This window comes from Semicossyphus pulcher, unplaced genomic scaffold, assembly GCF_022749685.1.
Source record: "Semicossyphus pulcher isolate SPU_LCO1_2020_fin unplaced genomic scaffold, fSemPul1.0.p SCAF_1, whole genome shotgun sequence".
Taxonomy (NCBI): Eukaryota; Metazoa; Chordata; class Actinopteri; order Labriformes; family Labridae; genus Semicossyphus; species Semicossyphus pulcher.
In genome coordinates, this window is record NW_027211603.1 from 36,442,296 (window position 1) to 36,458,364 (window position 16,069).

General features: G+C 39.6%; 1 protein-coding gene across 1 annotated transcript in view; it reads right to left on the reverse strand.

Annotated features, from left to right (window-relative positions):
- The window catches only part of LOC138591548 (mucin-2-like), a 95,161-nt gene that overhangs the window by 74,336 nt on the left and 4,756 nt on the right, over positions 1-16,069 (reverse strand). Inside the window, exons 3-5 of the mRNA XM_069662219.1 lie at positions 7,379-7,496; positions 5,429-5,519; positions 3,512-3,618 (exon numbers count right to left, since the gene is read on the reverse strand). Of these exons, the coding sequence (XP_069518320.1) occupies positions 3,512-3,618; positions 5,429-5,519; positions 7,379-7,496 (316 nt within the window). The remainder of the gene's footprint in view (positions 1-3,511; positions 3,619-5,428; positions 5,520-7,378; positions 7,497-16,069) is intronic.

Here is a 16,069-nt window from a genome sequence, read left to right on the forward strand (position 1 = left end):
ACATGTAAACATGTACCCTCTGACAGGACCAAAAGGCGAATCAACAAGAATTGGTTGATAAGGACACTGAATAACAATGGTTGCCTTTCCTATGTTTTATCTGTCTCTCCTCTCTCTCTCTCATCTCAACATGAACACACCCAACACCTCCTCCTCTCTCCTACTCTCACTGTGAAAACAGACGCCAGCCATAAATTTAAGAGCATTCTTGTGTGTGTTCTGAAGTACTTTTTGATCAGTTCTGAATTAAGGTAAACTTGTGGTCCAATCATTCAGGAAACAAGTTCATGTTACTCAATTTGTGTTTCCCTGCAAAATCGTCCAATTCCCGCTTCTGTACGTTATATTTTTACTGAGATATGAAATTACAATTATACTGTAACTTCTACCGTGTGGTCATACTGCCATCCAGTGGACATGTTGAAATACGTCTGTGAATTATTGATAATCCGGCGATCTTTATTGAAACGAGTCATTTAACCCCTATTTCTTTTAATGTAGTAACGCTAAAGTTAGATCTGGCAACCAATTGATTAGGAATTGCATGTACCGTGTAATAATCTATAATGCTTATAAAGTATGTTTGCCGTAGTTATCTTGTGTTCATGATTATGTTCCTATTTTCATTTAATGTGTGTTTTAGAAACAACTGCTTAACATCTATTGACAAGTGATAAAGAATATGTTACTTTGTCCGAAAATTAAGTAAACAAGTAACTACGTGATTATATAGGAAATTTCCTTTATTTTAAACGAAGAAAGTTTGCGGCGGTAAGATGAGAGCCCGAGACCGCCCACAAAGTGACGAGTCAAAACATTGATAAAACCACAAACTTTCTTTTGTCCGCGCTTCTTTTTCTTTTTCCCTTTGGGATTCACGGTCCACCAAAGAGCCATATATACTCCTCTTAACCTTAATTATTTTCTCCGGACCTTCTTTTGTTTCGTACTTTCCTTAACTTCTCGACCGTCAAAGTAACGCGTAATTGTATCCAGCTCAGCAAGCTTGATTTTCTTTCTTTTCTACATCAGTAAAGCCCGCTTTTATAGTTTGAAGGTATTATCGTCCGGCCGGCGAGATTACTTTTAAGTTATTTAAACGAGTTAATTAAGAAGTTTTGTCTGCCTTCGGCTTTTGACTACCAGCACTGAACGCGGGACCAGCGTGTTTTGCCCAGGCAGTTAACCAGAGACTTCTACCGATCCACCGTGGTGGATGTCGGGCCAGCTAAAGTAACCTCGATCCTTGCATTCGTCGACCGGCAGTGACGGCCTTTCACCGGGTGGAGACCCGTTGCGGAGCCCTTGACACCGCCGACTGGAGCGAACTACAGCTGGACCCCACCGGAGAAGCCCTCTGACAACGCTGCAACAAGTAGGCATAAAACCCCCGACACTGCTGTGATCAAAAGTTGATGTAGCGTATAATATTTTGAAATTTCACCATTCCAAATTTAGATATCTTCGTGATATCCGACCCGTCCGTTTATCCGCCATAAACTAAATCAAATCAAATTCTTTATCACTATCGCCAAGTTAATACTTTAGTTCATAACCAGGTAACAGTTGTTACCTGGTTATGGTGTTTATATTCATTGTATGCTCACTTATTCACTTATTAATCATCATTTTATTATAAATAAGAGGTCTTCATTTATTGATCAAAGTCGTTGTCTGTCTATATTTGTCATTACAGAACTATGGTCAATGTGTTCAGATCTTACTAAAAAGATAACGAGACTGATAAATTTTCCTGTAATCCTATCTGTTTATTTTCCTCCTAATCGGAGGTGGTGCCCCTTTCAACGAGAGTAAATTTCTAATCCAAAAAGGTAGTTACCGCTACAATGTTGTGGAAGAACTGATGCTTAACTGCTACTGCTGAACTGCTAATGTTGAATGAATATATGAATAAATGAGTCTGGAGGTGAAGAAGATGACTGGGGAGGTAATAAAGGTTAGGTTAGAGGTGATGAGAGTCAGTCTGGAGGTTAGGAAGATGACTGAGGAGGTGATGAGGATGATGGAGGAGTTTAAAATGGAAGACCAGCCTTGAAAAATGCCTAAGATAGTGTTAAAATGTCTGTCCTGGGTGTGTAAGTGTGACAACTGAGCTCCAAATAAACTCAAGTGACCCCCAGCTGAACTCAGCAGTTGCCGTGGTGATGGCTCATGAGGAGAGGCTGTGGGTTAATTAGCAGCAGCTGTGTGACTCCTTTGTGCCAAGACCGTAAATGCTATCAACACAAAATATTTAATATGAGCATCACAAGGGTTTGAGGAAGCTGTCATTTGAATTTTATGTCTCTACTGCCAAGAATGTGGTCATGGCGGCGCCAGAAAGAAGGGCTTCCATTTGGAGTTCTCCAGAAATGTTTAACATTAGAGCAGATGGGGCAGTTGGGCAACTTTCTGTGACATTGAGGCATGTAGTGGCAAACGCGTAAATTTTTTGGCTTTGGGCCACCATTTACCACAAGCAGCAGAAGATTACCTTCGATTTGATGTATTTTTTATGTATGTGGAGGGAACATTCTGTGCGCTGTTGTAATTTGTTTGGGAAAGTTCCGAGGTGTTTTTTCACAGCCTCCCACCTCTGGCGATGACATCACCCACTCTAAGGCTGGGCATTTTTCACTTGTTTTGTGAAAACTTTAGGTGCTTTGAAAGGTTGCTGTGAAGAAAGTATGAATGCTATGAAAAAGTTGAATGAAAAGATGTGTGAATATTTTAAAAGTGGAATGGGATTTCTAAGTTAATGTATGAATGAGTTATGGAGGGTTGAATTTAGTGTTAATTTTTGAGTTTGAATATTTTTCCCATTCATTCCAGATGGGATTTTTTTTTGGAAAAACGGGAATAACTCGGAAGTTTTGAATGGTATGAATACCAAAAGTCATAGCGCACCGAGTCAGAATGAGACGCACGTAATGATGTTCAAACGGTTTGAATCGGATGAAATTTGTGGAAGGAGTAGCGAACCGAAAAACGCGGCGGAATAATAATAAGAAATATAAAGTAGAAGAACATATGCTGTGTATGCCTTCAGCATTCACACCAAATATAAAGTAGAAGAACATATGCTGTGAATGCCTTCAGCATTCACACCAATAATAATAAAGAATTCCGTGCGTAGAAGAACATATGCTGTGAATGCCTTCAGCATTCACACCAATAACAAGAGTGTGAATGCTGAATCAGCATTCCCACTAATAATAAAGAACTGGATAACAAGAGTGTGAATGCTGAATCAGCCTTCAGCATTCACACCAAAAATCAGTCTGTCACTTATGGAGCGATAAATCTATGGAGCGATAAATCTGTGTAAAAAAACTGTCAAAAAACTTCAACAGACATCTGTAAGTACTCTAGATAAAAGCACAGATAATGTGCTGCTTGAATAAAAGTCATATGCTTTTACACTTGACTCAAGGTTATTATAAATGTGGGTCACATCTCAATGGCCTCTTGATGATGATGATGATGATGCTGATAAAGAGTTTAGAGTTACCTTATCTCCACATGTCTGGACTGAGATATCGTCAAACTCCTCACAGACCTCTGGTGGCTCATTCACCTTGTTGGTTTCAGCATAGTCTCTCACAGATAGTTGAGACCCTACAGCACAATACAGTGAATCACAAAGTTAATGTAATATTAATGGTTGATTAATATTGGCCTTTTAACTCTGTTACATCACATTTGTTGATAAGATAATCCATTAATGATCCTCAGTGGGGAAATTTGGGATAATAAAAGTGATATTTATTTTATGTGATAAAACGTAATAGAAGATATCTAATGCAGATGTTTTTGGAAAAACACAAATTATCTTAAACAATATAAATGAAACAAGGTCTACACAACATGAGCCCCATCAAAAAGGTGCAATATTTATGCCAAAGTACATTTTAGTCCAAAGTGGACCAAACAAATGTGTTTGTTCCACCTTCTGCCTTTGGACAAAAGGGTCTGTTAAAAGAAGTTGTAACATTGTTGTATTTGCACATGATGAAGTCATGTTGGGTCTCTGTAAATAATACAACAAAGAGTACGTTCTAGTCCCACTCTATATGTAAAGTGTCTTGAGATAACATTTGTTATGAGTTGGTGCTATACAAATAAAAATGTATTGATTGATCTCAGGCAGGAGTTCTTTTGACATCCCTCCAGCATTGGATTCTATCTTGAAAGTTTGACCAGCTTGCATTAAGACAGAAAGGCCTTTGAACGATCTCTTCCATCATATCTGAAGAGCTCCTGTGCAGGAGTAAATGAAAGAGTGATTTTTTGTTGTGATCACTTGTGAGAAAAGCAGGTTGATGAACATTCAGAACTTTAAACCATTGACCACTCCTTCTAAGATCTCTCTCGGCTGATTTCGGTGAATAAGACAGTCAACATAAGTTTGAAAGCTGAAAACAGTTTCAGCTGCTGCAGGTAGACTTCTGAAGATGCACTTTGGTAGAGCCTTCATTGTGTGTTGCACATCATTTATAGAATGAGGAGTTCCCATCTTGAATAAAGGCACATTGGCAAGGAGAAGGGAGCTGTGCATTTCAACCATCCTTTATCATGTAGTTCAACCCATGTGCTTTGTTTGTGTTGTTTTTCTTGTCATGGCCCAGGGTATATAAACATACAATAATAATGGGGAAAAAAAGATGACAAAAAACAGAAAGTGGGTGGTCAATGGGTCTCAGGTAAAAGAAAAAATGAATTGCATAACTTGTTATCGAAACATTGAAAACAACACGTAAAGAGAAGAAGTGCCATTCAGTTTGTACGACTGTTTGGGGTTGGGGTTTTACATCTTTTCACGACCCCAAAAGGCTGCCTATACAAACCGCCTTGTGTGTCCAGTGTTTCCGACACAGACTTTATCAGCCAGGTATATTCACAGCCGTCCAAGTATATGTAGCGGCACATTTTGGTGTTGATCAATACATCTTTTCTAAGCAATTACGCCATCAGCAATCGATTAATTAGTGGACACTCTCCACTCGCTCTGCCCCTCCCACTCCTGTTCCCTCTTATTATGTCCTGTCTGTAAACGCACTGATTGTTGTTGGACTTCTCCTGATGAATTCCTACGTATACAATTGTCTTGTGCTGCTGGTTTTTTATGCTACTTTTGTTTTGATCATGGCGGAACATTACATCATGAACAAACCTCCCCCGCAGGCGGATCACCTGCTGTTGTGAAAAAAGATTGCGAGGGGGAAAAATTAAGCTGGAGTTATTGTTTCAGACGACTTCATGAAACATATTGTAGATGATATGTGAAAAATAGGGCTGAGGTTAAATATACAAGAATTCCCTTTAAGGAGATTGTTCACACGTTACGTACCCTTACAGAACAAGCTTCACCCAGTGCCACTACAATCGACAGCACATTATCCCTCAATAATACTGAACAGGACCTTACCATCTGATTTCTGTATGAAGTCATTGTCTAAGCCGTCAAAGTTTCCACACAGTCCACATGTCTGGTTCCGGTATTTTTCATCCATTTCGATCTGTGAACACACCCCAAACATATATTTCTTGTTAACAAATCAAAAGATTTCAATCGTTTGAGTTTGAGTTGTTCACATCAGAAAAGTTTTAGAGTGAAAATGTCTGAATTTTAGGATTGAAACAAATGCTCATGAGCAATAAAAGGTATGGGAAGCTGGTCTTAGTTGTGTGTGGAACCTCAGAGTGCAATGAATTTGTTGTTAAGATCTAAGCTTTTGTTTTCCTGTTGGTGCATGAACTGTTTTCAAATAAAGAGAAGATATTTGTGATGTCAAGTATCAACTGTAACATTCAGTAGTGTGACTTTTGCCCAGCGTAGTATCAGGAGGTATTAAGCCATGAAAAATTTCTCTCTTAATCTCTTACAGTATTAATCCCTAATGTGGAAGTCCACATCAATCTTCATGAAGTTCTGCACTACTGCAGCTACATTTGCATCGTGGCTTTCTTAAAGTTTTTGTTTTTCTCTTCAGGACATATCCCACACACTCCCCACAGGACTCACTTCTGCCAGTCAGTGAGCATAGCAGCACTCGTTCGTCAGGCTCCTTCATTGTTTAGCCTGTTTGCTGCTTAAAGACACGCCGCAGTGACAAGTTAGACCAGAGCATAAATAAGAACTGATTTTGGTTTGGACAACATAGAACAAAGAACACAAAACCATATTCCCAAAACATGAAATAAATTCATCAGAACAATATATCACAGTCCCTCTATTATACAACATCATAGCAGTTGTTTTTGTGTAAAGTCAGAATCACTGCTGTGTTTTTGAGAATCGATTATTGCTTTTGTTTGAAATACTAGTAAGATAACATTCATCCTTAACACTCCTGACTTTAAACATAAAACAATCACCACAGTATAAGATATGGACATGAATTCCTTCTTTTGCTCATTAGTCAGCATGAATTACAAACTAATGCATTTGAAGTATAATGTATTGAAAGTTTATTTTGTTCCTCATCCAGAAAGCTTTAATGATGTTAGGTAACATAGTATATAGAGCAAGGGTGTCAAAGATAGGGCGTGCCAGGAGGTCTCATCTGGACACCCTGACGTCTTGGGTCACGTTATGTTAAAGGAAAATAGACTTTAAAGTCCCAAATAATGAGAAATATGATTCTTAATTGTTTATATGGTCATGAAAACACATTGCATTAATGCATCTATTAATCTATCTATGTATCATTTCCTGTATTTTCCTCTTCACTGAGCTGGAGAAGGATTACACACTCTTTTTATAGCTGCAACACCCATTCTTCACCCATCCCATCATCAGTGAATGACAAAAACATTTAAAGTTACAATCTCAAATGTTTCAGTTTTTGTGCTCCTGAGTGCCACCCCTAGCAATTACCAGGATTCTGAGAGCTCTCTTGCCAATTAACCAGACGTGATTGGCTAGTTCCCTTTGTCATGGTTCTGTCTCTTGATTTCTTCACTTTCGTTTGTAGACTGTTTGCCTTCATGCAGGCGTCAAATTTGTTTTGTTTTTCTTTGGATTTTCACTTATTGTTGAAGTTGTACCTGTAGTCATCGATCTTTTCTTTGTTTGTTCAGCCATAGTCGATTACTGTTTACACGTACCACTTGGAGACCGGAAAAGCAGCCACTTAGCTCCGCCTACCCTCTCTGGCAGACCAACCACTGCTGGCTGATGGAAAATGCGTCACTAACTGGGTGCCGCTCGGCACTGCTTTTTCCACGAATGTCGCCACAGACACACAGTCTGTAATAATACCAAAATTCCTTTTGGGTTCACAATCACGTACATTTTTTGTAAATATATTTAAAATACACCTGAACACTAAATTGAGTGCAAACACGTGTGCATGTGTGAGAGTGTGCTTCATACATCCAGGGAGTCCTCCATGTTCCAGATTACAATGATTCCCAGACTGATCGATTTGACGAAGATAGCAGATGTGGTCCTTCTGACAATAACACCGAATTTCATATATGGCAGAGTCACCCTGAAGGACACACAGAGGGTTAGTGTAAAAAATGAGACAGATAGCAGCAGCTGAATCAGGGACTCATATAAGAATAAGAATACAATATAATAAGAGGCTAAATAACTGTCTTCTGACAGTGAAAACCTATAAAATGACAGGAATCACAGAAAGCCATTAGTCTTGTGGCTAAAAGGGTGCAATCAAGTTAGACAGTCGATTGACTTCCCAGAGTCATACAAAATGTATTTATATAAATTTGACTAATTTGATTTGATTATTGTGTCATGTAAAAGTAGCCCAGCCAAAACACTGGCTTACAAATGGTTAAAGGACTGTACTTATGGGGCGCCTTTTTAGTCTTCTGAAAACTCAAGGCACTTTACACAGTATATGTCTGCATTCACCTGTTTACATCCACATTCATACAGGGCCGGCCTGGGGCATTAGCAGTTTAGGCGAATGCTAAGGGTGCATCCATCCATAGGGGGCGCCGCACCACCGCCTCTTAAAGTTTTAATTTTTTACAGTATCATCACACATCTCTGGAATTAAAATTGCACACATATGTTAGGATTGTTCTAGAAGTGATTCCAAGCTTAGCCCCTACTGTTCATGAGTTATGCCCATTCTTTGGGCGTTTTTTGCCAGGTATTGTCTTTTTTCCCCTGCCAGTGCATTTCCTTATCGGGCGCAAAGTCATCTGATTTTTCGTCCACATTAAAAATCAACTGCAAAGCCTCAGCTGTATTTTTTGTTCTTTTTATATAAAAACTAAAGTCCAGAAAATGTATCTCTTCTCTTTCGTCTCTCTTTCTCGTCTCGCTTTGCTCTGGTACTCCTCCGTTTTCGCCTCTGTATCATTGAATAATACCCAGGCTGATGGCACCTACTGGAGCCAGTCAAAGTGTCTGATTCGGAAACGTGACTCTCTGAATCAGCAACAAAGATGGCTGATCTATAAACATACAGAGAGAATAAGCAACGCTCTAGGCAAAGAGAGGAGACTATCCATATTCTTCACAACTAGTTCATGCGGGGAAAAAAAGCTGAAATCTTGCCTCGGGCACCAACTTGGTCAGGGCCTTCTCTGCATTCAAATACTCATGTAGCGAGGACAACAGACTGAACAGGAAATGCCTGAGAGCTAATACTGAATCTGTGTGAGGAAAGGTCAGACCGTAAACCCCTTTCCTATAGGGGGGGTCTAAAGTGAATCTCTTGAAAGGTTCCTCTCGCAAACAAGGATACACTTTAGTACTCGGGTGGCACTACTACTACTACTACTACTCAGTGGTAGAGTCGGTCGTCTTTCAATCGGAAGGTCGGAAGTTCGATCCCCAGCTCCCTCAGGCTACATGTGGAAGTGTCCTTGGGCAAGACACTGAACCCCAAATTGCTCCCGGTTGCTCAACGGGTATGAATGTGATATCTGATTGACAGTTGGGTGTGGTGGCAATTTTCTGATGACGAGACCAATAAAGTTCTTAGGGAAACAAAGTTGTCTTTTGATGTCTTTTAATTGAAGAATAATAATAAATGAGTAAAAGCAAATAACAACTCGAGCTGGGCCAGATCAGTACTACACAGAACGCAACTGTCTGACTGACTGACACAGACTCAAGGTTCACAGTGTATTTTATACATTACAGATAGAATTCCTTCTCACTGAGACAAAGCTACATGTCATTGTTATGACTTTAGCTGAGGCGCCTGACTATCTAGAGTTTACCCTTGGCCTTGGAGGTCTCAGCCCCAGACAAGCCCACCAACTATCTCTCGAGGACAGAAGGAGCAACAGTAAATCATGCACAAGACCCTGGAGAGGAGCAGACAATACATATCCTTAAAATTAACCTTAGCTGATTATACCATGATTATTGATTCTAGAGTAATAAAGAAATTAAACACATGATCAAACAGGTTAACATAAAAATTTCCTTCACATTGGGCACTTTACGTAGCAGCCTCTGCCATCAGTGTGTGAATGTGTGTATAAATGGGTGAATGTGACATGTAGTGTAAAAGCAGCTTTGAGTGGTCGCAAAGACTAGAAAAGCGCTATATAAGTACAGTCCATTTACCCTTTACTAAATGTGAAACACTGACACTGTCCAGCACAGGACTTTGGTTCCACAGCATCTTAGAGAGAGATCGTCTGACCCCATAAGAGAATAATATTTATTGAGCAATGAAAAGAAAATAATAGTTACAGGAAAAACTATATATATATATAAAATCAAACTAAAACAAACAGTAACACCCACAATGGGCTTTAAGTCTTATTCTAAGACACAGTGCCAGATAAATAATTTTTTAAGGAAATATTAATTACAGTGACCTGCTAAGGCATCTACAGAAATAGGTTTATAACAATAATAAGTATTATAAAATATTAAAAAAACATATTTATTAGGTAAATAATCTAATCTTTTTTTTTTTTGTAAACATATTTTATTGAAGTGGTACAGTAACCGATATATTAGCGTCACAAAATATGTTTTATATACTGAACCCGTTAGACTCAAACATCCTTTACCAAATCCCACCCCACCCTTATCCCCCTGTGAGCTGACTCATCACAGTTTATAATGCTATAGGGTATGGCTTGTATTTTCATATAGAGAGCCTATACTTGCGTTCTCATCCCACAATACTGTATACATACACACATGTATGAAAATACATCAAAATAGAATAAAATACATAAATAACAATAAAATAAAATATAAAGTAAATAAACATGGATATATATACATATACATACACACATACTTACATACACCAATAAAGCAAAAATAAATAGAGAAAAGAAAAGAAAATCTACTAATCATAGGTAGAAAGCAGGATATGTCTGATCTTGAGCGCTGTTCACCCTCTAAGTGATTGCTGGGCATGATGATATTAACTGGCTAGTCAGAGGAGAGAGTGGATAAATTCTTAAAGTAGGAAATAAGGGGTTGCCAGTGATTGAAGAAATTTGCAGTTCAACATCGCAGTGAAAACTTGATCTTCTCCAGGTCAGGGAAAGACATTGTGTCTCGTAACCAAGAGGCGCTAGATGGTGTTTTTTGTTGTTTCACCGACATGTGATTGCCTTCTTCAAGAATGCCAAATATGGCGATCATTGGGGATGGCTCCATTGTTAGCTCTAATATCTCTGAGATAACCTTAAAGAAATGTTTCCAATAATCAGCCAGCTTTTGGGCATAGCCAAAACATATGAGTAAGATTACAGGGTGATTGTGAGCATCTTTCACAGGAATCGATAATATCAGGATATATCCTTGATAATCTGGATTTGCTGTAATGTGCCCTTTGAAGTATCTTATATTGAATAAGCTGGAGTTTTGCACAGGATGAACAATAATTCCGTTTCCCATTCTGTCTTTATTTTAATGAGGACAGATGGTGTGTCTGGGGTTATAAGGTCATATAAAAAAGAAATATGATGCTTTTTCATCCTCATCAGTGGTGTAAAGTGATCAATTCCGGTGGCAAGTGGGGTATTTGGAAATGACGGTGTGTTAGATTGGAGAAAGTGTCGGATTTGAAAGTATCGAAAAAGGTCTGATTGTTGGAGATTAAATGTAGTGCACAGATGGGCAAAGCTGGCGAATATACCTTTGTGGTAGAGGTCACCTAACATGCTCAGGCCTTCTGGAGTCAATTTTAGCCGGCTTAAATAGGTCATTTTTACAAATTGGTGTGGCTTTTAATGCGATTGATAGAGGTTCAATGGCAATTGCAAAAAGGAGGGGGGAGATCGGACATCCTTGGCGTGTCCCATGACTGAGAGGAAAGAAACTAGACCGGATTAAGTTAGAAGACAAGCAAGCTTGTTGGGAAGGGTATAATAACCGCACCAAGGAAATAAAGGTCTCACCGAATCCAAATTTTTCAAGGCAGGTGAACAGGTATCCCCACTCCACCCGATCGAAAGCCTTCTCAGCGTCCAAAGATATGACTGCTTCTGGGACAGGAGAGGATGTCGAAGAGAGCATGATATCAAGAAGACGCAGCACATTTGTAAAGGCATGGCAGTTTTTGATCAAGCCGGATTGGTCTTCCGATATGATGGTGGGCATAGCCGTCTCCAGTCTGCGAGCCAGGGTCTTTGCTAAAACTTTTACATCTATATTGAGGTGAGAAATGGGCCGGTAAGAGGAGCATTTGTCAGGGTCATTACCTTTTTTCAGTATTAGTGATAAAGACGCCTGAGTGAGGGTAGGGGGTAAATTACCATTTTGCAAAGAGTGGTTAAACATGTCTAGAATTAAGAGTGGGAGTCACTTTGCAGTGACTTGATGGCTTCTGTGATTTCCATTAATTGTAATGGGACCTCCAAACTGTTTTTATATTCAATGGGTAGCTAATGAATGTCGAGCTCTGAGAAAAAATGACTCAATAAAGAGGGGTCTTTTGGTGGTTCTGAACTACAGAGTTTGGAGTAAAAGGAAGCAAAGATCTCATTGATGCCAGGTGGATAAGTGACAATTTGACAAGAGCTGTTCTGTATTTGGGGTATCATCTGTGATGCCAGTCTGATCTTCAGCTGGCTTGCTGGATAGTGTCCTGCTTTATCGCCATGTTCGTAGATCACACCACGTGTTTTTGGTATCAATTTCTCTGCCTCGTTGGTTGAGAGAAGATTGAAATCTGTCTGTAATTAATTTTTTTGTTTATGTAGTTCTGGGGACGGTGAAAGGGCATAGCGATTGTCTACGTCAGATATAGATTTTAGCAATTTAATACGTCTCATTTTTTGTACCTTTTTAATATGTGCGGTGTATGAGAGGATTTCCCTTCGCAAATAAGCTTTAAGAGTCTCCCACAGCAGACTAGGATTAACACCTTCAGTTCTATTATTTTCAAGAAAAAAAACAATTGACTCACTGATGACAGTACAAAATTCAGGATCTGATAGGAGAGTGGGATCCAGTCTCCAATGCAGATACTCTTTGGGCTAAATAATCTAATCTAAGAAATATAAATTAAATAAAACTTTATATATTATATGAAGTGGTGTGCAGGACAAGACGGGGGCCCCTGGATCATAAATGGGTATACAACATTAACACCTTTATCCATCCAAGGAAACCACCACCTCTTGGGTCTCTGAGGATGCAGGAGAATGGATAACATTGAACAAGCAACGGATATTTGAGAAGGAAAGCTGGTTCCTGATAAAGCCTGTTCATCCGAGATGATATAAGGTATAACACCCGGTCCAGGGAGTCATTGAATTCCACCGGATTACCGTCTGGACCAGGGGTTGTGCCACTTTGCATTGCTGTTATTGAATGCCACAATCTCAATCAGTTGTAGAGGTTGGTCTAATATTTCACACTGTGCTGAATTCAGAGTTGAGAAGTCCAGGTCATTAAAATATGCTAGCATGTCCATGGTATCCATAGTGGACCCAGAGAGAGAAGTAAGGAGTTTAACTTCCAAGGAGGTAAAGTTTATGTGAAAAGGAGAGATTCAACATGCCTGACTGAGGGGAGGAGGAGCTTATCAATGAAAAAGTAGTCAATTCTAGTAAAAGTCTTGCGTACATTTGGAAAAAAAAAGAAAATTATCTTTTTATGGGGGTACAGAAAGCGCCAGGGGCCTATATACCCGACTTGATTCATGAATGTGGATATGATACGATATAAACTAGAATTATCTAGAGTTTGATTTAAGGGATAATTTAGGTCACCTCCAGGAGTCAAATGGTATCAGTTCAAGTCTGGCAAGAGAGAAGTAACTTTGTTAATAAAGGTCTCATCATCCCAGTTGTTGCTACTAAATATTTACTAGTAGCAAAGGAGTGTTAAAAAGGCATCCTGACACCATAATATAACGACCAAAAGGGATCAGCGATTATGTCCAGAGATTATTATTTGGGGTGAATTAAATTTTTTTGTGGATTAGAATGGCCCCGTGCCTTTGAATTGAAACCAGAGTGAGAAATTTGTCTCATCCAAGATTTCTTCAGTCTGCAATGATCCTTCACAACCAGGCGTGTTTCTTGCAGGAATGCTTTCTCAGTTTTCAGATGCTTAGGTGGGAGAATGTACAGTACTGTGCAAACGTTTAGGCAGGTGTGAAAAAATGCTGTAAACTAAGAATACTTTAAAAAATGGAAGTGTTAATAGTTTATTATTATCAATTAACAAAATACAGTGAATGAACAGAAGATAAATCTAAACCTAATCAATATTTGGTGTGACCACCCTTTGCCTTCAAAACAGCATCAGTTCTTCTAGGTACACCAGGAACTAACCACAGATCTTCTGTGGATATAGGCGTCCTCAAATCCTTCTGTCTCTTCATGTAATCCCAGACAGACTCCATAATGTTGACATCAGGGCTCTGAGATCAGGGCACTACCAGGACTTGTTGTTCTTCTTTATGCTGAAGATAGTTCTTAATGACATTGGCTGTGTGTTTGGGGTCGTTGTCCTGCTGCAGAATAAATTAGGGGCCAATCATATGCCTCCCTGATAGTATTGCATGATGGATAAGTATCTGCCTGTATTTCTCAGCAGTGAGGACACCATTAATCCTGACCAAATCTCCAACTCCATTTGCAGAAATGCAAACTTGCAAGGAACCTCCAACATGCTTCCCTGTTGCCTGCAGACACTCATCATTGTACCGCTCTCCAGCCCTTCGGCGAACAAACTGCCTTCTGCTACAGCCAAATATTTCACATTTTGACTCATCAGTCCAGAGCACCTGCTGCCATTTTCCTGCACCCCGGTTCCTATGTTTTTGTGCATTGTTGAGTGGCTTGGCCTTGTTTCCATATCTGAGGTATGGCTTTTCGGCTGCAACTCTTCCACAAAGACCACTTCTGGCCAGACTCCTCTGGACAGTAGATGGATATACCTGGGTCCCACTGGTTTCTGCCAGTTCTGAGCTGATGGCACTGCTGGACATGTTCCCATTTCGAAGGGAAATAAGCTTGATGTGTTTTTCATCTGCTGCACTTAGTTTCCTTGGCCGACCACTGCATCTACGATCCTCAACGTTGCCCAAAGAGCTTGAACAGCACATCTTGAAACCCCAGTGTGCTTTGAAATCTTTGTGTGGGAGAGACCTTGCTGATGCTGTATAACTACCTTGTGTCTTGTTGCTGTGCTCAGTCTTGTCATAGTGTATGACCTGTGACATGAAACTTCCACAACCTCACCTTGGTAGCAGAGTTTGGCTGTTCCTCACCCAGTTTTAGTTGGTGTTAGTTTTGTTGACTGCAAACTCATGAATATTATTATTAGCCTTTCATCATTACTATGCTGTTCTTGCTCATTGTAACACACTTGTACCACTATTATTGGTGTGAATGCTGAAGGCATTCACAGCATATGTTCTTCTATTCACGGAATTCTTTATTATTATACTTTTTATTATTATTCCGCCGCTTCTCCTTCCACATTTTTCAACCCATTCGAACCATTCAAACATCAACACATTAAGCGCATTCAGGACATTGTTGCTATGACTTTTCTCATTCATATCATTCATCGTTTCCGAGATACTCCCATTTTTCTCAGACATTTTGCCCATTCAAATGAATGGTGGAATGTTCAAAAATTCTACATTTTCAACCTTTTTCAGCATATTTCAACCTTTTTCAACACTTCACAGCTCATTTATACATTCACTCAGAAACTCCATTCTACTTTTAAAATATTCACACGTCTTTCAGCTTTCTTCAGGTCATTTCAACTTTTTCATACCATTCTTTCAGAGTGCAGGATTTCAAATTCAGAGGGGAGAGGCTGCTGAAAAATAACTTGGACACCTTCCAAACAAATTGCAACAGCCCAAGCAATGTTCACTCCACATACAAAAATAAAGCATCAAAACGTAGGTAATCTTGTGCTGCTTCTGTTACATGGGGTATCAAAACTGAAAAATGTACGCTTTTGCCAGTAGATGCCTCAATGTCACAGAAACCTGACCAACTGCCCCATCTGCTCTAATGTTTAACATTTCTGGAGAACTCCAAATGGATGCCCTTCTGTATTTCACTGCCCTGGCTGCATTTTTAGCAGTAGGGAAATAAAATTAGCATGACTGCTTCATCAGAGTGGCTTGATTTGATTTGTGTGTTGATTGCATTTTTGAGTTTGAGAGCGTGTTTTTAGCTGAAATCTCAGTAAGAATCAACTGCCCAGCCAAGGAGACACACGGCTGTTATGAATTAACCATCACCACGGCAACAGCTGAGTTCAGCAGGAGGTCACTTGAGTTCAGTTGGAGCTCAGCTGACACACATACACAAACACAGAGGACAGACATTTTAACACTAAGGCTGTGTTCGAAATGCCATACTATATACTACATACTACATATTACATTCTATATACTGCATATTGCGTTCGGCGGTTGTATGGAGGAGCTTTTCAAATTCATTTTGCAGTATGCTACGCCAGGCGGAAGTAATAACCGCTGCTTCTTTAGCTATAGCGCCCCCTTCTGCTGGAATGCTGCTGCTGTCCGTCTTTTCAACTGCCGCTGTGACGTTCCAGCACTTTGCATTGTGGGATACAGTAGGCGAGGTAGACTGGTCCGATGCATACTGGAGATTTTCTCCGAAT